The 22,016-nt window shown below is 42.1% G+C and overlaps 1 protein-coding gene across 6 annotated transcripts in view; it reads right to left on the reverse strand.

Moving 5' to 3' along the window:
* ADAMTS9 (ADAM metallopeptidase with thrombospondin type 1 motif 9) overlaps positions 1-22,016 on the reverse strand; it is a 156,169-nt gene that overhangs the window by 101,575 nt on the left and 32,578 nt on the right. For all 6 annotated transcript variants that reach the window (XM_026501180.4, XM_057311868.1, XM_057311867.1 and 3 more), the window contains 7 exons: positions 18,528-18,674; positions 17,159-17,300; positions 16,081-16,176; positions 9,970-10,115; positions 2,220-2,401; positions 1,989-2,125; positions 214-331 (listed from right to left, as the gene is read on the reverse strand). In XM_026501180.4, coding sequence (XP_026356965.2) covers positions 214-331; positions 1,989-2,125; positions 2,220-2,401; positions 9,970-10,115; positions 16,081-16,176; positions 17,159-17,300; positions 18,528-18,674 — 968 coding nt within the window. The remainder of the gene's footprint in view (positions 1-213; positions 332-1,988; positions 2,126-2,219; positions 2,402-9,969; positions 10,116-16,080; positions 16,177-17,158; positions 17,301-18,527; positions 18,675-22,016) is intronic.

Raw genomic sequence — 22,016 nt, forward strand, 5'->3', positions numbered from 1 at the left:
TTCAGTTTCTCTGAGTATGGAATTAAAGGTGGGCAACAAAGGAATATAATACCATTCTTGCTGCTTAATGTCTTCTAGCCAGACGGGTAATATACCACCTGAACAAGACTGATTTTATGCTTGACATTAATACTTTGACCTATTCCCTGTGGTTAACAATTTTTAAACTTTGACCGTTTTCCCTCTCATGGTTCTTCAGGAACAGATTCTTACCATAATGTACTGTATTAAATGTTCCCGCCACTGTTTTGCATGAAGAATTATCGCCACCGCAAACGCCACATTTATCTCTCCGGGCTTTGGAGTTTAAAACGTGATCACATCCAGCTTGCTTTTAAAAAGAAATGTTTGCAATAAATGGTAAGTATTATAAAATTATAAAAATTATAAAACATTATGACATGGCAGTTAGCATGTTTCTTTGAATCATGCATTCAAAAATGACAAGAAAGTCTCTTTAAGTTGCAAGGGTTGAGAACTCAAATTATTGATAGCCCTGGTACAGAAAATGTGGTCCTTAGACCAGTAGCCATAAGCATCTTTGACGCTATTAGGATTGCACAATCTTGGGCTCGTCCCATATCCACTGGGTGGGTTTCGGGCATGTTAGTGAGACCCTTATCTCTTCATCTACACATTAAAGTTTGAGAAGTATGGGGGCACTTGGCTGGCTCAGTTGGTAGAGCACGTGACTCTTTGATCTCGGGGCTGTAAGTTCGAGTCCCGTGTTGGGTGTAGAGATTACTTGAAAATAAAATCTTAAAAAGAAAAAAAAAATCAAGCTTGAGAAGTCTAAGCCTACAAATAAGTGGAATAAATGAGAAGAACGGCTCAGGAATAAAAAAAAAAAAAAGAGTGGTGGGAGGGCTGTATCCAATTAAAGAGGTGACATCCCATCTGAAGGGAGCAACCTCTGTCCACTCTCTAGGCTCCTGCTGCCACGCAGAAATAGAAGCCCCATGTTGACATTTCTCAGTCTTTCAAGAGAAACTGGAAAATTCGATTTTATGTGAAATCCCCTATGTTTAAATACTGGTTATGAATGAAGGGCAAAGCATGACTCCAGGCTGCCAGTGTAAGGCCTGAGGCTCCAAGTGGCCGCTGGAATTTCTCCACATCTTAACGCGATGCAGCAGTGTTGACGGAGGTCTGCGAAGGACACCAGCAACGACCAGAACGCCGGGAGAGAGTTCACATTCTTGTGCGTGCTGCTCATTTGTTGAACTAGCTTTGAGGAGAAGCTCGGTGTTTTGCTATGAATGGACTGATGAGGAAATGTGCACTGTAGTTGTGAGACGGGAAGTGGGTACAGCTCTTAGGGGCTCTTCCCATCAAATCCTACTGACTAGAGTTCCCAATTTCCTGGACCACATGCAGGGATCAAATAAATGACCTCAAAGCCTGGCTACGTTAAGAATGTTTTCTGATGGGTGAGAACAGTGCAATGGTATCAAGCCTTCTAGAAATCACTGCACTGATGCTTTACTATCTGCCAGAAGTTTCTCGATTTCCCTTCCAAGAGTGATTAACAGGTATGTCTCAGGTAGAAGGTTTTGTGCTTGAAATCAGAACGAGAAATCCGACTGAGGCCCAACTACAGTCTGATGCCTCTTGACATCTTTCAGGAGCAGAGCTATTGAATCTAGAAAACTTGCTGTATGAAAGCATTTGGGTTTAACCTTAAGCACCGAGGTTACAATAAAGAGTGTGTGTATGTACGAATTATTATAATACATTTTCACAGGGAGGTTTTGTGCAGACCGTCACAGAGCTTGAGAATGTCAGAAAAATGCAGGACACAGGTTCTCAAACTTGGGCATCAGTATCGAGTGATGCCATTGCTGATGTTGCCCTGGGAAACATCCTTTGAAAACCACCTCCCTGGAGACAGTGCACAGATATTAGCCGCTGCTGGTTCTATCAAGGAAGCCACAAACCACAGCTTGGCAGCAAGACAACACAGTGAAGAAAACGCCACCCGGACTTACCCGGCAAAGGCCTTGGACACAGATATCGCTGGTGTCCTGGCCGCACGGAGTCCCATCGATCACTCTGTCTCGGAGTTGATAGTAGGCTGTGTTACCGGCCACCCTGCAGAACAGCTTGCAACGGTCCTTCATCAGAACTAGAGAGCAAAAATACGACGCAGAGTGACTTTTGTGCCCGGACACCACGCCAGCCTGCCCACTGTCTGCGGACGCCTCCCTGGATATACTTACTTCCACTGTACTTAGGCACCCAGCGCACAGTTGGAAGCAGACCATTGATGTTAAAATGTTTGCCATCAAATTGAGCACACTGTTCCTCTCGGAAGTCTCGCTTCTGCTTGAGACATGGCTCTGTGTTGCACGACTTGAACTTCATTCTACGCCCTACACAGTACTTCCCACCATTTTTTGGCCTGGGGAGAAAAGGGAAAGAACACAGACACTGGATTACAAGGCATTTCTCCCCCACGTTACTCTGCAGCTTCTTGTCTTCTAGAGAAGCACACGGCTGAAGACAGATGTCAGGACAAAGGCTCTGGAATTTGCATTCGCATTCTGCCTTCACACCATTAAGTATATAACCTTGGGCAAACCACTTCACCTCTGCAAGCCTTCCTCTGTGGGTAAAAATGGGAAGGCACCACCTAGTAAGGCTGTCTTGAGGATGCAATGTTAGAGTTTGAAATACGGAGACTGGGATATATCAGGCAAGGATCTGTCCTCTTTCTCCTGAAAATTCAGTCCTCTGGTTTTCAAAATGTGGAAGGTAAAAGATACAGAGGAGTAGATGAAATGCTCCCCATCTACTTCTTGTAGCATGATATTCTCACAGGAGACCAGTCTCACACTTGTGCATTCATTCTCTCCCTCCCCCCTCACGACCACTGTTTTTCTTTGTTTTGTTTTACAAATGAGATGGAATAAAAGGAACATCCCATATTTTGACTACCCTAATAGGAGAAGCAGGAAAAGCATACCGGTTTCATTAACGTTTGTGTGATGAGAGTATGGGGTAAGTTTGCAGAGTCTCACAGTGCAAATTCCCTCTCGGCATGCAACCCCAAATTATAGGACATTCAAATGTACATGCATTTTCCAGATGGGACCCAGTGAGTCAGTTATACGACACATCTCCTAGCCATCTACAGCTTGCCAAATTCATCATGGAAATGGGAAGATCACAGAATCATAGGAAGTTGGGCTCAACCACCCAGGGCTCAAGCAGCTCGGATTTCACAGTTACCTTAGGACATCTCTGAAAGAAAGTTTTCCACTTTTCTTCTTTAAAATGAATCTTTCAGAGTCACTGGGACCATACCAAGTGTTTTTTGCTTTGTTTTGTTAAACCAGGACTTGGGGGAATGGGACATATATCCATGCCCATAAAGTACAGAATGAGACCAGTCCAGCAGAACCCATAGGCTCTGGAGCTGGAGCTGGGTTCCAGTCTCGATTACATCCTTGTGTGACCTTAGATGAAGTTCGCAGCCTCCCTGAACATCAGTTTCTCCTTCTCTAAAATGAGCACACACAGTAGATACTGAAAATGTTAGCTACTATGCTCATATGTCAGTAATATGTCCCAATCTAATCTGATCCAACCGAGCGTTTGAGTACCGAATTTGTGCCAAGATACGGGGCAGGTCTCAATGCTTCTGCTGAATGCCCAAGGCTCAGGAAGGGTCATGATACTATTGTGACACACTCCCTAGATCAAAGATGTGTAGACTAAGGCAAGAACGCAGGCCTTGTAGCTACACACTGGACACCTCTGTGTCTGCCACCAGCCTCTCTGAGCTCCATCCTGCACATGCGAAACATGATACTGTGCACCTGAAAAGCTCCTTATGAATCTGAGAAGCTTAGTAAGCAGTCTGATAAATACTGTTAGTTATCACAAAGAAAACCATATCTGGGGATACAAAATGACACAGAACCTCCCGCTATCTATGCCTGATTGTTTCTCCATGAAACACAACTAAGCCCATACGCTTCATAGCTGCATTGTGCACTCCACTCGCTAAACCACACTCGGATCTTGCCCAAGGGTAAGGCATATGTAGTTCTTTAATACCAAGGGACGGGAGGCTCAGAGAAGTCAAGCACTTTGCCATGGTCCACACAGCTAATAAACGAGCAGAGCTAGGACTAGAATTCCAAGTTTCCCAGGTTCTTTCTCTATGCTCTCTTGCTACATTATCCAGGAACTAGGGTCCAGAGTCTTTTTTCTTTTTTGGTGCCATTTGGTTTCCTGGATTCCAAGCTCTTCTCTAAGATAGAGCCTTGGTTTCCTGGATTCCAAGCTCTTCTCTAATTACCAAGACACCCCAGTCTCACGCATAAAATATCACAGATTACACGTGAATAACAGATCAGGCCCATACACCTGTTCAGGTGAGACGTGCTTTAAATGGGCTGCAAGGAAAAGCTCCTTCAATTTTTCCTCACATTGAAATGATCTTTGTGGACTCTCTAAAGGGCCCAGCTAACAATGGAGGATCCAGCACTTATTTATTGCCTGAAAGTAACACATATTTCCTTCTTTTTGAAATTCAATTCTCAACAGTTGATTTTTTTCTTTCAGCTCTCTTATACAAGAAGTCTGAATTCACTCCTGAAATCGCCCAAAGGCAGCAGCTCCATGGGCTGCGCATGCTAAATACTCAGAGGGAGCTTCCTTTTAGACGGCAATGGTTTCCACCTTGGCTCGCTTTTGGCCACGGTCAAGTGGCAAATAGCATTTAGCGACTTCCTTTTATCAATGGCATTTTTAATACACAACACCCCGAAAACACTCCACGTGAGAGGCAGTATCGTGGAGGGTCATCGATAGGGACTCCGCAAACGGAGGGTTTGAATCCCAGGCCTGCCTCTTAATAGTGGTGCAATCCTAGGCAAGTAGCTGAATCTCTCCAAGACTCAGTTTCCCCATCTGTAAAAGGGAGATGATGCTAACATCTGCTTCGTCGGGATGAGTGAGGGTCAGCTGGGTTAGCCCATTCAAAGCACTGGAATGAGGCCTGCCACACAGTAAATGTGTAGCTATCACGAGGGCCTCCAACTCCGGCCTATGGACCAAATCCCACCTCCTGCCTGTTCTTACCCAGCTGAGAGGTAAGAATGGTTTTTACATTTTAAAAAATTAAGAAAAAATAAAACACATATTTTGAGACACATAAGAATTCTATGAAATTCAAAGTTCAGTGTCCATAAGGTTTAGTTGGCGTATAGCCACACCTCTCGTTACATGTTGCCCGTGTACCTTTCCCGCTATATTGACAAGGTCTAATAGTTGGGTCGGAGATCCTATGATCCGCAAGTTTAAAATATTTACTGAGTATTTTGCTCTCTTGAGATAGGCTTCTTTCCATATCACGACTCCTTCCGTGACTTTATTTGCTTTTTATGTAAAGACAGATTATACTTTATTAATATACACAAATTTGCCCTTTCAAAATATATGGCATTTCTTTTATCCCAAAGCATCTCTGCCTGATTTGCAAGGACCATTAATAGGGAAGTCTGTAGCCAAGTGAAGTTACCTTTCAGCATGGAAAAAAATTCATGTTATAATTTAATGATTTAGCTGTGTAGGAGTATTTTTTGCATGTAGACAAATAATAAATATAGGAAATGCAGCTTTAAAAATATTAATCCTATTTTCCAACTACTAAGATCCTTTAAAAATGACTGCATGTCAAATAGGGACGGAAAGGACTTACAGAAATTGCTAGATTAGTTACTATGAAAGTAACTATATTCAGCAAAGCCAAGCTGAATCTTTCTTTCAAGTGCACATTACACAACCATGCTTATTAATATACAAAGAAAACTCATGATACTACATGGCCAAAGCTACAAAAGAATTTTTGCAAAGATCATGACAAGTGCGTTCTACCCTCAAGGAAAGCTAAACTTTGGTCTGCAAATGGTTTTGAACAGAAATCTCAACTTTTGTCTGTACTTAAAATGACTTGGAGCAGACAGATTAGAGTTAGCACAAGCAAGGAATTTCTAGTGATAGGACAGGCAGCCCCAGAGGTAGCGTGCTTCCAGTGTGTGGAGGGTTTGGGGTAGGGGTCTAAAGGCCAACTGCAGAGGATGCTGAAAAGCTATTCAAGGATTAGATGGGATGAGATAGAGAGTTGTCCTTGCGATCATTAATGATCCTTCCAAATGGAGCGGTCTATAGGCCTGGATATCTTTATTTATTCGTTAGTTAATGGCTCTCCCAAAGCAACCAATTTTTGAATTTTGAAATAAGTTTATCCAACTCAGTGCCTCAAAAAGAAAACTTTGTTGTAATTCTTTATAGCCAAATGAGAGATTCGTTTTCTTAAATGAAATAAACACATGTCTATTACCTTGTCCATCAGATTTCATAAGCAGTTACTATGGTGAAAGCCTGAGTGGGAAAATATCCACTTCGTGATCTTTTTCTCCAATACATGAGTTTATTAGTTTTTAATTTACCTTACCTCCTAATTTAAAAGCAAAATAGAAGCACCAGAAGAGGGAAAGCTTTGCCCTTCCCAAAGAACTGGCATGATGTTTTATTTTGACAGACTTGTAAAAATTCTATAAACTTTTGTTCTAGCCACCAAGAAGCTCAGAGTCAATTTAGAGCACAAAGTAACAAGGATAGGGCCCAATGGCCTGATAATGCATCTTCTAGTTCCAATGCTGGCCTTGTTTTGGTACTCTAAGTTATGTTTTTGGTTGTTCTGATTTTAGATTTTACTGTATTACATGTTTCTTATAGATTGGGTGATCACATCATTAATTGTCCAATCCAGGACACTTAGAGAAAGTAAAGGGTAGCTATTGATAACTTCTTTTGACAACAGATGTGAACTGGGACTGTCCTTACAAAGCAGAACATATGCTCATCTTATCTATAGGGCATGGGTCATAAATGGGATTAAAAAACAAATCAAACATTTAAAGACAAAAATAGGCCCCATCCTCAGGATGGCAAATCAGTAGCACTGCAAACTGGTTGAGTCCAAAAACCATCTGACCCAAATCGGAAAGCATCTGGTTTCTACAGCTTGCTCACAGGGACACCATAGTCCCACGTGTACGGCAAGTCTACTTCTCTTTTGTAGCTTTTATGCTTTCGGGGCGGAAAAAAAAAACCCTAAAAATACAGCATAAAGTATCTGGATGCTAAATACACCCTTGAATTACATGAATACCATGAAAAATAAAAATAAAAACAACCCAGCGTTCTTAATAGACACATACCTTGAATACTACAAATGGGGCTCCACATTATACTCAAAAGGGCTCCTCAAACTGGGAAAAGGCAGGTTGCCAGTGATGGGGCCACCATTCCCCTCAAACTCCTTAAGAATCAGAAATCCCTTCTGCATTCTGCATAATGAACCATCTGCTCTGTGAATTTCTTTGCACAGGCTTTTAAACTGAGATTTGGATCTGATTTTCCCTTTCCTGTGTTCCTTTCTCTCGTCAAACTGACTTCCCCACCACTGCCATTGTAAACGTAGAGTTTTCTGAGGCAGACTCCTTCCTCAATTCACGGGGACATCTCAAAGAGCAAATAACTTGGAAGAGCTTTAATGAAATGATGTCAGCGCTGACACCCGACTAGGTGGACTGTATTCTTTTAAAACCTCCCGTGGTAAACCGCGAGGACAAGGACCTCTAATTGAAGTCTTGAATGATCAGTTCCTAACTTCTGAATGCGAGGATCTTTGCTCCACTTTGAAGCTCAAGAGCCTTTCCTGCTGAGATCTTTACACTGGGTGCTTTTCTTTGTCTGGCTCATTCCAATTATGGAATGATTTATCTCTCTCCACTTTCCACGTTACCTCTAGAACTGCTCTAAGACTTTAAAAAAAAAACACAAAAACCAAACACTTCTTTTGAATGAAATATTCTTGGGTCACAATTTCAAAAATGTCCACTTGTTGGCAATATTCATATCCTCATGACAAGAACAGCTCCCTGTAATAATAATACTTTGGCTCATTATAGCCACCAAATAGTTTTTAATTTTTAAAATGTGTGTCATATTTACTATTAGCTTAAAATGCTTTATTTTAAAGCTTCAACAAGACAAACAGCTAGGATTTATAATGGACTTTAAAAATCAAGTTGTGGAACACTATATATACTATGACCCTGATTTTATATTATAGAATACTTATTTCATTGACTACATATTACATGACAAATCTCTTTTAAAAGTCCAGAGTGATACATATCAAATAATTTTTCCCTGGTTATTTCCTTGTGGGGAGTAGGTCAGAGGTAGAAATAATGATCACAGAAATTTTTTATATCAGATAATTTTGTGGCTGGATTTTTAAAAAATATTTAAATAACCAACACAAAATACAGACTCTATTAATAATCTAATGTTTTGTGTTTATATCCATAGTTACAGACTACAGTCTAAGTCTTATAGCTCTTTCATTGTCTTTATAGAGGCTAATATCATGTGGACATGAGATAAATGTTGGACTGTGAGCAAAAATAAATGAAAATAAATAGATCATTATCTGTGATTTGTACTAATGAGTATTTATTAGGCTGGGGCTTGTAACAGCGGCCTAAAGCTACGTTCTTTTTAGGTTAACATGATTCATATTTTGTCATATTAAAAAAAACTGGCAGTTCTGTCAACACTAGGCCCTTTTCCTCCTTGTGAATAACCAGCATCCGGCACTTGTCTTCTACCACCCTGCAAGACAGTCTTGTTATACTGTGCCAACCACTTCCCTGTTTTACCCACTTGCTTCCATCTATAACTTAGTCTGCTACCCCTAATGTGGGCTGTGAAACATAAATAAGCACTGTGCACAAAATCACTTTACATAATCCCAAAACAATTGGGTCTCAAGTATGGTTATTGGTTTGGTTTATACATCTAAAAACTATCCCTATCCTATGAAGACTTCTTGGTCCTCCAGCTTATATAGGTTCCATGATAATAATATCACGTATTATCTTCTCTTCCTTTAGATTCACTACACCTGAGATCCATACAAAATTTGATGTCGTTCCTAATGATAAAAATATGACTTTTTAAATCTCCTTATAAACACACATGACTACTGTGATAGATGCTAGGAAAAAACCCCATCAACTTCATTTGAACATGTCCTAAGGCTAGGCTGGTAAAGACAGCCATGGTCACATAATGAGAATTATCCCGAAAAGCAGGATAATCCCAATCTGTACACTGTCTGGCTGTGGGATGGCCTTAAGGAATCTCACCTGTAAAACAACTAGCTTGATTCCAAAACTAATTCCTGACTTGGGGCTCCCAGTCACTTAGGCTCTGCTAATGCCACCCGGGGGGGTCTGCATGCCGTTTTCGGCATTTTAGTAGCTAACTGGAAAGGCAACAAGTTACCTACAGTCTGGATAGAAATGTCCAGTTTCTTCATTTCCTCAGGAAAATCCATCTGTTCACTTCGTTAGACTACTATACCAAGCTTGGCAGGCAGTGAGATATGCCTGAATGTCAAATTGTTAAACAGACCAATTGATACCACAGCATCTACTGTTTGGTAGACAGAACTTTCTTTCTTCTTCTTCTTTTTTTTTTAAGATTTTATTTACTTATTTGTCAGAGAGAGAGAGCAGGAGAGCACAAGCAGGGGGGAGAGGCAGGCAGAGGCAAAGGGAGAAGCAGGCTCCCCGCTAAGCAGGGAGCCCGACGCAGGACTCGATCCCAGGACCCTGAGATCATGACCTCAGCCAAAGGCAGATGCTTAACCGACTGAGCCACCCAGGCACCCCAAGTTAGACAGAACTTTTAATAAAGGATCATGGGAGAAAATATACTATAGAGGACGGTGCCTGAGAAGAAAGAGATTAGATATTATCGGTCTAAGTAACCCTGGAAATCCATTCCCTCTCAATTGGGAACGAGCTCTCCATCTGCCTCCAGCTAAATCATTCCACCCTAGCTATCCCGATAATGACAGCAAGAAGGTCTAGGACTTACTCTGGTCTGTTGCACTCGCGAACAGCAGTTTTGATGCCCCCTCCACACGTTCTTGAGCAGGTTCCAAAGTGACTCCAACTTCCCCAGGATCCATCGGTCACGGGGCCCTCCATTTCTTTGGGGACACAAAATCCATACTTGCAGTGCTGTATTTAATAAGGGGAACAGTGAGGGAGAGCTCGGTGCTGGAGACGTTGTAGGACCCGCTGTCCTTCCGAGTATATACCAAACTTCCTTCCGCCTCCCAACCCCACCATGTGCTGGTGTGAAATGCTGCCACCTCGTCATCTAGGTGAATAACGGAAACAGTAGGGATTTTAATTTCGTACTTCTGGGTTTTAGGTCACGTCTTCATTTACCACTTGCTTGAACAAAACGAGCCAATGACTGGTTGGCTCCAGGCTGTCAGGCTAACTCCAGTGGCCAGCTTCGAAGTGCTCAATTAGTCTACTTGGAAGAATGAGGAGAGGAAGTGGGCAGACTGGTTGTAGACGGGGCCAACACGAGTTTACTGGATTTGTAGAGCGAATCTCCATTAAGAAGGCTCAGAGACATTGTGAGCCTGGTAAAATATGTTTTATTGCTCCCCGCGGATTTGAAAAGCCCATTTTAATTAGGTGGGAGAGAAAAAAAAAGCAAGTTACATGATTCCTATAAACTCACTCCACACCAAAGCACACAGGATGAGACGAGAGCAAAATGGACATATTACAGAGAGTCCTAAACTTTATGGCTTTTTTGTTACTAATGGTTTCAGATTCCCCAGCCTACAGCAGGAAGAAGGCCATGATGCTTAAGACAAAACAAAACAGAATAAAACTCCTCAGCAGGACAAGGGATTCGAGAAGCCCATATCAACCCTCTGCCATTGTTGGGGTGTGAGGCCCTGACACAAAGCCGAGGTCACTGAGCAGCGGACAAAGGCAGAGTGCAGGCAGTGGCGGCAGGAGGGGGATGCCCCGCGGCTCGCTCAGATCTCTGAAGTGGAGCTGGTGGTGGCCGGCTGCCGTGATTTATCTGCAGGGAGGCCAGAGGCAGAGGCAGAGGCCTACAGAGGCTGGGGGCTGGGGGAGCGGGCTGGGAAAGTGGACGACAAATAAGATGCAGGTGAAGGTCCCCGACTCAACGGGCAGCCACACAGAAGGCTCGGTGAACAATTATTCAGAGAGCGCAATTAAGCTTTCTCTATTTTGCAGTGCCCTCTCTCTTGCAATGATTTTCCTGGAGTATCTGAGGATGTATCCCTTTCCCTGCGCTGTGTGGCTGAGGCTTAACAGGTTCTGCATTCAAAGATCCTGGGCAACCCCATGCCCTAGAAATGTGGGCAGAGCGAGAGGTGATGACACTACTCTTTGATTCATTTTCTATTTGTCTTTACCGGGGTTGTGAACATCTGTCGGAACACGTGCACGTAAAAGTAAATGAGAGAGTAGCTTGGTCTATGGCACCGCCATCCAATGAGAACGTGCCATAAGCCACCGATTTAAAATTTCTTTTAAATGTTTAGAAGCCATATTAAAACAAGTAAAAAGAAAACAAGTTAATTTTAATACCTTTTATGTAGCTCAAAATATCTGAACAGAAATAATAATTTCTGTATGGAATCAATATAAAATTATGGTTTTTTTGTTTTTTTTTTACTTTCTTTTTCTCATACTAGGGTCTTTAACACCTGGTGTGAATTTTCACTTAAGCACATCTCATTTCAGACTGATATTTGAAAGTCTCACTAGACACGTGTGGCTACTGGCTGCCATACTGGACAGCAAAGGTCTTAGAAGGACAAACCTTGGCAGGCCAATGGTCTGGTGGGGAGCCATGGCTCTTCCACAGACTAACTCTGTGACCCTAGGTGAGTCCCTGACTCTGTTCCCACAGCTAAAGAATGGAGATCAACTGGCCAAAGTTGTCTTGAGCAGAACATGAGACACAGCGTATCTGAAGCACCTAGTACACAACGGAACACATAGGGGATCTGACTTCAATAAAGTCAGTAGGATAATGGCAAGCATTCACACAGCTCTTAGTATTGGTCAGGCACCGTTCTAAGCATAGATATACATTAACTTAGTCCCCCTAGCACACTATGAAATAGGTACTCTTATTACCCCCATTGCTACAGAAAAGAAAATGGAGCCACAGACAAGTTGATGCCAAAATCAGTAAGGGGCAGAGCTGAGACCAAAACACAGACAATCTGACTCAAGTGCACACTCTTCACTGTGACACATGCTGCCTCCCAATTGCAAGCAAATGGGGACAATGATTTTGGTACATAAACAAAGAAAAAATTAAAACAAAAGCAAGATTAGTGACATGGTTGGGTGAGGCTGAGACTCCCAAGTTGTCCACCCAATATTCATTCTGTCCTTTATCCTTGGAAACAGAATCTGTATTTCCCCAGATTCTTGTACAGTTCAGAGTGGTCAAAGAGATGTCAGCAGACTTCATTGGGTGATATTCCTGGGAAGGTCTTTTTGCCCCTTTGTCCCCTGCCCCTTGGCTTCATTCTGCCTGGAACTCACACTTGATGGCTAGAGTTGCTGCAACCATTCTGTGACCTTGAGGACGAAACCATTTGCATATGATAAGTGGAACAGGAAGAAATTAGGAACTTGGGTCTCAGATTTGTGGAGCGGCCACAATAGTTCCATAACCTGCCTGGTTTTGAACTAGTTTCTTTTTGTGTCAGAAAAAAAGAGCCAATTTGTTTACACTACTATAATTGGGTCTGACCTAAACAAAATTCCTAGTTAGTATTCAATTGGGGTCATAGCAGATGACCCTCAGATTCAGCCCTCAAATCTTGCTGCTAGAAACACATTTTATAAATTCTACAAAGTAACAAGAAATTCCTATACTTCTAATTTAAAAACTGGTCTGCAAATCAAATATTCCTTACTGATATGACCACTGATGGGTAGAAAGAGAAGGTGAAGAAGAACCTTAGAATAAGAGGAAAAGTGCCTGAGGTGACAGAGGCTGGAAATCAGGACTTGGGAGATATTTACCAAGATAATCTATTTTACCAGGCAAATTTGATGAATAATACTTAACGTACTGGAATAGCCACTATATCATAACAAAGCACTAAGTGGCTGGTGGGGTCCAAGCCAAAATATAGCCAACCTTTTCTAAAAGCATTCAGAACCACTAAATGGTATTTCACCTAAACACATCCTTTTTAGGAGGTTGGAAGAGGGACTTGGAGGTCAATTTTGTCCCAAGGAGGCTTAAAACAAAAGTTTCAAACCTCAGACTCACAAACGGCGTTAAAATGAAATGTTAATGGGCTTAACAAGAGAATGGAGAAAATAAAGAGAATTAGAGTCATTCATCAAAATAACATTGTGTCAGCAGCCCAAGACAGATCACTGCTGAGGGAGCAGGGCAGAAAGAAGAGAAAGAAACAAAAAAATTAACCCCACCGCAAAAGGAGTCAGAACTGGCTGGAGAAAAGGAATATGGTCTTACTGCCAATTCCAAGAAAACAAAACAAAATGGAAAAAAAACCCCAAAACAAAAAACAACACAAAGAATTTCTATGCCAACAAATCCACCATCTTTGGCATTTGCAACATGCATAAATACTCTTCAGGGAAATGAACACACATATGCCCACATCTTTAATAAAAGCTGCTAGACTTGGCCACTTTTTCTAAAACAGAACTGACAGCGTACCTATCATGTTCTCTGCATAGTTGCTTTCCTGAGAGTGTTCTGAGCCTGCCGTTTGGAATGCCTTGAAGTCTCTCGCTCTTGCTAAACACAAGCGTTCATGGAAAACGACTTCTGAAAGACCTCCCAAATTTCCCCATCCCTCAGGTATAAGATTACCCTGCAATCCTTTATCTTCTGCTTCTGTTACAAAAACAGAAGATTAGAAAAAGATACAACAGACATCCTTCCAAATTCTTCTGTGTTCCAGGGTGGCGCGGAATACCACACTCCTACAGCGAACTACTTGGTAGCCTGTTCACCGCAATTTCATGCAATAGAATTCACTTCATCCTATTAGTGAAAATTCTTTGTTACGGTTTTTGCAGCAATAACATAGATCAGAAATAGACGTAGTAGGTGGGTACACCAGACTGGCTAAGAACCATAACACAAGACCAGTGATTTTTCTGAGATCAAAGAGAATCAATTTAAGTAATAGAGTGGGCTGGCTCGGACTCAAGCCAACTAACCAAGTCATCAACTAGGTACAGTCTGTTGTCATCTTGCATCAAATGCTAGCACCTGTCTGGGTCACTGTGCTTTAGCAGGACTCTGAGGCCACAGCATCATTTTGTAAGAAGGAACGAATTCTTAATGGCTGCCATGGAAACCTGAGAGCCATAATCCCACTCAAACCTATGATCTTCGGGCCATCAACACGCTGAGTTAAATGTCCTACAAAAAGTGAAAAAATTCACTCTGGCTAAGGAGATCTGTTTCTCTTCAAGCTAATGAAAGGTGCAAAAGCTGTTGTGCCATGTCCGTATATAGTTTTAGTTGGTCTGTTATTGGAGAAAGCTGTGTTCTCAACCGCTGAGGTCTCTGCCATCAAGAAGTGAGACCACGAGCTGACTCAGTAAGTCAGTATAAGTATAAAATCAGCTTCATTGCAATTTTTAATTTTTTGTACTGAACTTTATAATTTTTCAAATAACATTCACACCCTCCAGCTCATGTAACTTTACAACCACTATGTCAGGTGAGTAAGGAAGCCGCTAGTCCTCCTGTTTGACCACTGGAGACTGAGGAGCTCAGTGAGCTTGCGGTGCAGCCATTATAGTAGACAAAGCAGAGGAGGAAAATGGGGTGGGGAGGGGCTGGAGTGGGGGGACACTGCCCGCACGAGCTGAGTGACCTTGGGCAGTCACTTCTTTTTTTGTTCCCGCTCTATAAAATCGGGGAAGGAAGAGTTAAAAGTCTTTCACTTCTGAGGACCCCTTCCATGGGAACATTCTGAGTGCTACTCATTCCTCCAAAGGGGAGGCAAACAAAGTAAGACAAGAACAGAATATGAGAAGTGAGTAAAGTGAACAACGGGAAGATGAGAGAAGAAAGGGAAATACATGTAAGGATGACAAGAGACTCAGAATAGAGCCCAGGGATTGCATCACTGGTGACTGAAGGAATGCCATTTGCCATAAGGATGAAAAAAAATATCAGGCTTAGATCTAAAACTTTTAGTAGTCAGCATTTTGGGGTGATGATGATGATGATGATGATGACAATGATATCACTACTATACTAACTTTTTATTTTTTAGATGGGTACCAGGCGCAGATGTTTGTACTAATCATACTCCTAGGTGTGTGGGGCACTGTTATTTCTGGGGTGTCTAAGTAGCAGATTTTGTTTGGTTAGTAACAAATAAGTGGGAACCATTATAACCAACTCAGAATTTACATTTGCACATATCCCAGGTGACATCCCAGCTCCTTAACGAGACCAACACAGGCTGGGAAAAGCCTGATATTCCAGTAGTGAACAAAGAAAATTCACTGTATTTCTGTGTTTCCTTGATTTTTAAAATTTTATTTATTTTATTTGAGAGAGAGAGAGAGAGCATGAGCTGGGGGAGGGGCAGAGGGAGAAGGAGAGAATCTCAAACAGACTCTGTGCTGAGTGCGGAACCCAGTGCAAGGACTCGCTCCCACAATCCCGAGATCATGACCTGAGCCAAAATCAAGAGTTGGATGCTTAACCGACTGAGCCACCCAGGCGCGACTGTGTTGCCTTGATTTTAAGACGCTCCATCAACTTAAAAACAGTCTTCCACGGCCACCCCCAAATGAGACAGAGAGGAGAAAAAGAAACACTGTCTCGCATTAAACTAAAAAAAGTGTGTCAGGATTTCAAGAACGTTAAAATGAAACGAAGGATGTTTTCAAATTGAGGCTATAATGCTAGCTCTGTGTCTTGTATCGGTATTACGCTATAATGTCAGTTTTCACAATTTTCAAAAGTAAAGTCGAACCTGTTCCCCCCCAAAATACTACACATGTTAAAACACACTGCATCAGCTTACACTCTAAACAACGGTGACTAAGCCAACGGCCAACATTTTGCCCATTTCTGCTGCCCCAAGACAAAATAACAGATTGGGGTGCTACTTGCCTTTCCAGGCTCACACTCGGTCCCGTCTGCCCAGGGTGTGTGCTGAGTTCGGCATACTCCATCCACATTATTGCACCAGAGTCGTCTACACTGCATCTGTTCAATTCAGTTAAACAAGTCAGTGACAATGTGGTTAGATGATATGGAACCAGGCAAGGACTGCTTTCAACTAACGTTTTGCCAACAAGATAGCATAGGTTAGAAAGGGATTTTTTTTTCTTGGTATGATGAATGATAAAATATGCCAAGGGCGACAGAGAGCAGCCCATGAGACACATTTCTATGTCTGGCAGGACTTCAGGTGGTGTAAAAGGAATGTTTGCTATCATGAGTAACAGGGAAAGGAATATAATCATGAGTAAGTTTCACTCAGAAATTTTTATTATTTCCATGGAATCACTGTACTTCCCAATTCACCACGCTATCTCTGAAGTCTCTCCCACCAAAACAACCAACCAGACACCCACAGGAAGAGAACAGGGCACCTCAGAGAGGCATAGTTTTGTCCATTTGCATCCTGATAACCACAGGGTCCAAGTGCCCACAACACACAGACTAAAATACCCCACACCCACCAGTGGAGCTAGCTACCACCAGAAATGATTTCAAGCCCCACGTGGCCATAGGGCACAGCCCTGACAAGCTAAAACAGGGAAACGGGTTTGTCTCATGAATGACCTTTACCGAATCTAGAAGAGTCCCTGTAATAAGGGTCATCCAGACAAGTCAGTGGGGATGAAAGGAGATGAGGAGAGGAAAGGGCCGAGCTGTGCCATTACCAGCCCTGCAACCCTGTCCGCTCTGAGCCTCAGTGTCCCAGGTGTAAAATGAAAATGATCATGACATCTTCGTTTTGGGCCATCATGACAGTGAAGTGAGAACGTGTGGTGAGGCATCACCTGTGAGCACCATCACTACTGATCAGCGTCATCACTGTGACTCTTGCCATTAACAGTCAGGGGACCATTCTCTACTTCGCCACCAGTGGTTTATGTGAGGGTGTGAAGCCCGTGGAAAACTGTGAATTAAAAACGTCCAGGATCAATGGACGAGGGCAGAAGTGGCCCCCAACACTTACCATATATGGGCACACCTGAGAACCTGGTCCAAAAATCAATTCACATTGTTTATTCACGTTGTAAAGGAGGCCGGGCAGTTGGTGAGGCAAAGGGTAGGGTCTGGATTCAGGTTCATTAAGCAAACACTCGCCGTAACCAGTGCTGTGGAAAGCAGAAAAATACAGATGGTGAGAGCAGTGATGAGAAGGTGCTGTCAAAGAGTCCAGACAAAAGTGAAAGCCATGCCGCCATTTTAAAGGTAAAGAGGACAGTTCCTTCTGGCATGGACTTTATTCTTTATGTCCCAGGCTAGTGTTCAAAGGCTGAAGCTCTATGTCTGGTGTGTGCTTGTTAATGGAACTCTGGCTCTCCGTACAACACAGTCAGTAGGAAACAGGCAGCTTTTACAGGATTTGTCGCATTTCAGAACAATTATCTATTTATTTTTTACCCTCATCTCCAATAGACTGTAAGCTTCTTAGGGGCAAAGATAGTGTCTTTTTCATCCAAGCATGGGGCTCTAAACACCACAGCAACAGGTCTTTAGAAAATGTTTGCTGAGTGGATGAGTGAGTGAATCAACAACTATAAGAAGAAACACTTCAGGTCATCTGGTTAGAAAGAAAAACAGCAACTCTCCAGTTCTTTGACTTTTCTGCAAACACCTCTTCTGGAAAATTCACACCTGGTGAGTTCTGATTAATACGCCCCCTCTTCCCTGTGGTTGGAGAAATATACACCCAGTGACCTTGGACAATCACTTAACCTTTTGTACATCTGGGAGAGAAGAGCAATAAATCTGTGACACAGGGATATTGTATAACGTAATTGGATCTTTCAGCTGCCTGGCAGGAAGCTTAAAAAACAAAACAAGAAAAAGAAAAAGAAAGAAGGAGAGAGAGAGAGGGAGGGAAAGAGAGACAGAGAAAGAATGTTCTCAATTCAACAACATGGTGGTCTATGTGCTTTTCATCCACCCACATAACCCTCTTTGGGGTCATCTCACTACCCTCCCATTTTCGGAGCCAAACTTACTAAGTCAGAACCACATAAAGATCTGTGGCTTTCCCTCATCGTGTAATCGCGTTCATGGGCTCTCCCCCCAAACCCGAACAGACCTCGTAGCGTCACCAAGAACGAAGCCACATTTACATATTGTCTTTAAGACCCAGGCCTTTTCTTGAGCTCAGTCTGTAATCTTCAAAACTCTGGCCAGGAGAGGAACTGCACGGATGTCAGGAGAGTATTTTTTTTACCTCCTCCCGGGAATGTCAACAAAAATAACAACTGCAAAGGAATGCTTGACTCTACATTTTTTTTCCCACAATGAGTTCACTACATGGAGACCAGACACCAGAAGCCCGGGCTCAAAGAAAGTTTAAGTCTTACTCTAAAAACTCAGTGATATATTTTCGACTACATTTTGACCACATCCAGGGGTTGGTGTAGAAGTTCAACGTCGGAGCCATGACGTGCTGGGGGTTCTTGACTCCTTCCTCCTTGCACTTGTTGTTGTCGTCATGAGGCATGTTAAACCTAGGGCCAACGAGACAGAGACAGGAGCGTCAGTAAACACCAAAGCACCAAGCTGCTATCACTGCTTCGAGAAGGTATTTGTCTCAGAGAAACACGTTAACTGCCCTTGGCATTGTGAATAGGAACCCACATCTTGCAGAGCAGGAGAAAAATCCCTAGGTGGTTCAAGATGGAGTGGAGCAGAGATGGTAATTCTCACCCGATTTAATACAACGTGCCTTTAAGGTATTAAAAAAAAAAAAAAGACGTACGGTGGCCCATTATCTGAGTTAAGTGTTCTTTTTGGAATTGCAGACACTCTGAGCGTGCTGTAGTTGGTGCTAGAATACAGTAGTTGGAATTCCTAATAAGCTGTTAAAGGCCAATTTATAGAGTCAAGAATTTGGCAAGTTATGATAACACTGTGAATATAAAGAGTCCGTCAAGTGTCAAAACTTGAAGCCAAAAGCTTTCTAATAAGAGGCTCACTATGGGTCTTGGCATCTCCTCCTTCTGGGTCAGGTTGACAAATGATAGAGCCGTGTAGGTCTATCATTATAAAGGTATGTGAAGTTCGTGCACAATAAAACCCATTAAGGAAAGCTGCAAGCATGGAAACCAGAAACAAGCCAATTCAATTGGCTTAACGCAGACAGGGCAAATAGTTTCATGCTTCCTGCCAACGCCCACTGATTGGTACCGGCTTCCTAAAAAGTTGGGCACAAAAGATTCTTAAACTAATCCAGGTTCTGCCCTGAGAAAAGGCTGTGATGGAGTGCCAATGTCCTCTCGGGTCTGGGAGGGAGCAGCAGCATTAAGACATACTTGCCATTCTTGGCTTCACCAGAGGAAATGGGGGGAAGCAATGATAGGAAGCATTTCTCAATCTAGAAACATCAATTCTATGACCCACATGCCATTCTCAGCTCTGGTAACGAACTCAGAGGGGCTATTCTCTCTGGATGACTCCCCACTCACAAAATTGGCACATGTGGCTAATTTTGCATTTAAGGGGGAATCCCCTCTACTAGTTCATCTTGAAACAGGGAAATCAGTGAGCCAGACAGAAGTGTGTAGACTTGTTTCACATGCATCTAAAAGCTGGGGAAAAAGCCTGTGAAGCCCATTCCATTCATTTCTCTTGGGTTTGGTTTTCCCTCTTCTAAAGCAACTTGGGCTCCTCAATAACTCTCTGATGGAACAATTGCCAGCTGGAAATTACAAGACAGAAACACTTTATTGGTCTAGGTTAAAATGAACAGTGGTTCTTCAGGCTTAAGAGTCCATTTTCTTAAAGGAATGACTGCCCCCGTTTCCCATTCCCAGCTGCAAAGTCAGTGTCATAACTATACCAAGAAACCCAACACAAGCAACACGCTCAAACCTTAGTTGTTTGTTTCTCTGTGGTGCAAAGGAGCTGGTGTTTACTCATCACCCCCACCACTCCTAGGTAAAATCAAGTTTATTTCATCACATCGACAGAAAACTTCTTTTCATTCAAATGTCAGGCACATTTGCTCACAGCAGGGGCTAGATAATAATATTCACTGAGCACTTCACTAAAAAATAATAACCAAGACTTCTTTTGCATTCACAATGTACCAGGCAATGTGTTAATTGTGTTAGATGCTTTATTTCATTTAACTACCTTATGTGAAAAGATCTATTACTACCCGTACATTTTATAGATGAGAAAACACGAGCTGTAAAGAGCTTGAATTACTTGATTAAGGTCACGTGGGTGATGGGGTGAGGGAGCTGGGATTGGAAGCCACTCCAGTCTGATTCTAAAACCCCTGTGTTTTGGAATATATCTAAAGCATATTCCCTCCTGTTAGACAAATTGTGGAAGATCTGTAAGGAAGACTGTGTAAGGATCTCTGTATCCAGGAGAGATTCAGTTCCTTCCCAAATTCCTCCTAACTCAGATTTGGTGCATTGAGAAGCACGTACAAGAAGGTAAGGAGCTGCTTCTGAAGTATCCAATGATACTCAGCAAATACAAGATCAACTGCTTTTTTCTCCCCAACAGGGTTTTAGGCTATCAGTCGTGACTGTAACAACTTAATGTTTAATCTTTAAAAAGTTCATTAGAAAAATCTGCTTAAAAGTACTGTAACAAATTTAAAAAAAAGATATTCATTTTCTGTTAAATATAAGCAAACCTAATTATATGAGACAAAGCACCAAAACAAAAAGAATTCGCTAACAGGCCAGAAATACACTTTTTGTTTAGCTAATAACTCTCACCATTCACCAATTATGTTATTTTCAAAAAAATGTCCCGATACCTTTGAGATGAGGTGCGTATATATCAGCCCCATCTCATAGCGAGGGAGACAGCAAACATTTTTCTCAAGTCAAAGAGAACGCAGAATTAGAACAATTCAGTCCAGAATTTGGGTATCTGGCTCCCAGCTGATTTCCATGTTAGGGCTGGTACCCCAATATTACGTGCTTGTACCCCAACATTAACAACTAGACTTTAAGCAATTTAATACTGTTAAGGTCGTTTGACAGGCAAACACTATCTGCCATGTGGTGATTACGAAGTTTAAGGGAGCTAATGTAAATAAAAACTTCTAGACCAATGCAAACGACATGGTTTTTGTGGGGGGAGATGTTTGTTAACTGTATAGAACTATACACCTGAGGCTCCTCTGTGGCTGAAAATAGTCTGTTTTTGCTAATCAAAATTCTCACTTTCCTTAAAATGTCAATGTTAGACTGGCTGTCCTAAAAGGAGTTTATAAGCTCTTGTGAGGATGAAATTAACAGGAAATTAACTATATTTCTTTATAGTATACCTTTCTTAACCACAGATTATGGGTAATTGTCAATCCGTTAATCACACAAACTCTCACTCTTTGAACACATTCTTATCTCTAACTTCCCTCATTCTGATCTCTTGAGGCGGGAATGGCTGCCTTGTAGAAATGCCACCCTATTCTCTATACCTCCTATTTAAAGGTCTAAAGGAATTTACTAGACTTTATGCAAAACAAACAAAAATCCCCAAAAGATTCTATTAAAATCAGTTTGGGAAAACGGAGTTAAACAAAATTAAGCAGTTTAATACAGAACTTGTCAGAGCCTTTACTTTATGTCACTGAGCCTTGTGATTCTAAGCAGGGCTAGACCAGGAAGAAAAAAATTTTTAAATTACTTGATTATAAATCTCCTTTTGTCCCCCCACAGACCATCTCTTGGAATTGTGTTGGAGCCCTTGTGTATTGGGAAACACTGGTGGGACCAGTTTTCAAACTGAGCTCCAAGAAATCCTTGAGTTTCACAGAAATATTTCAGAAACCAAAAGGACAGAGAGGAAGCTGATTAAGCAGGACTCTGGCCCAGCACAACTGC

Source organism: Ursus arctos, unplaced genomic scaffold, assembly GCF_023065955.2.
Source record: "Ursus arctos isolate Adak ecotype North America unplaced genomic scaffold, UrsArc2.0 scaffold_14, whole genome shotgun sequence".
Taxonomy (NCBI): Eukaryota; Metazoa; Chordata; class Mammalia; order Carnivora; family Ursidae; genus Ursus; species Ursus arctos.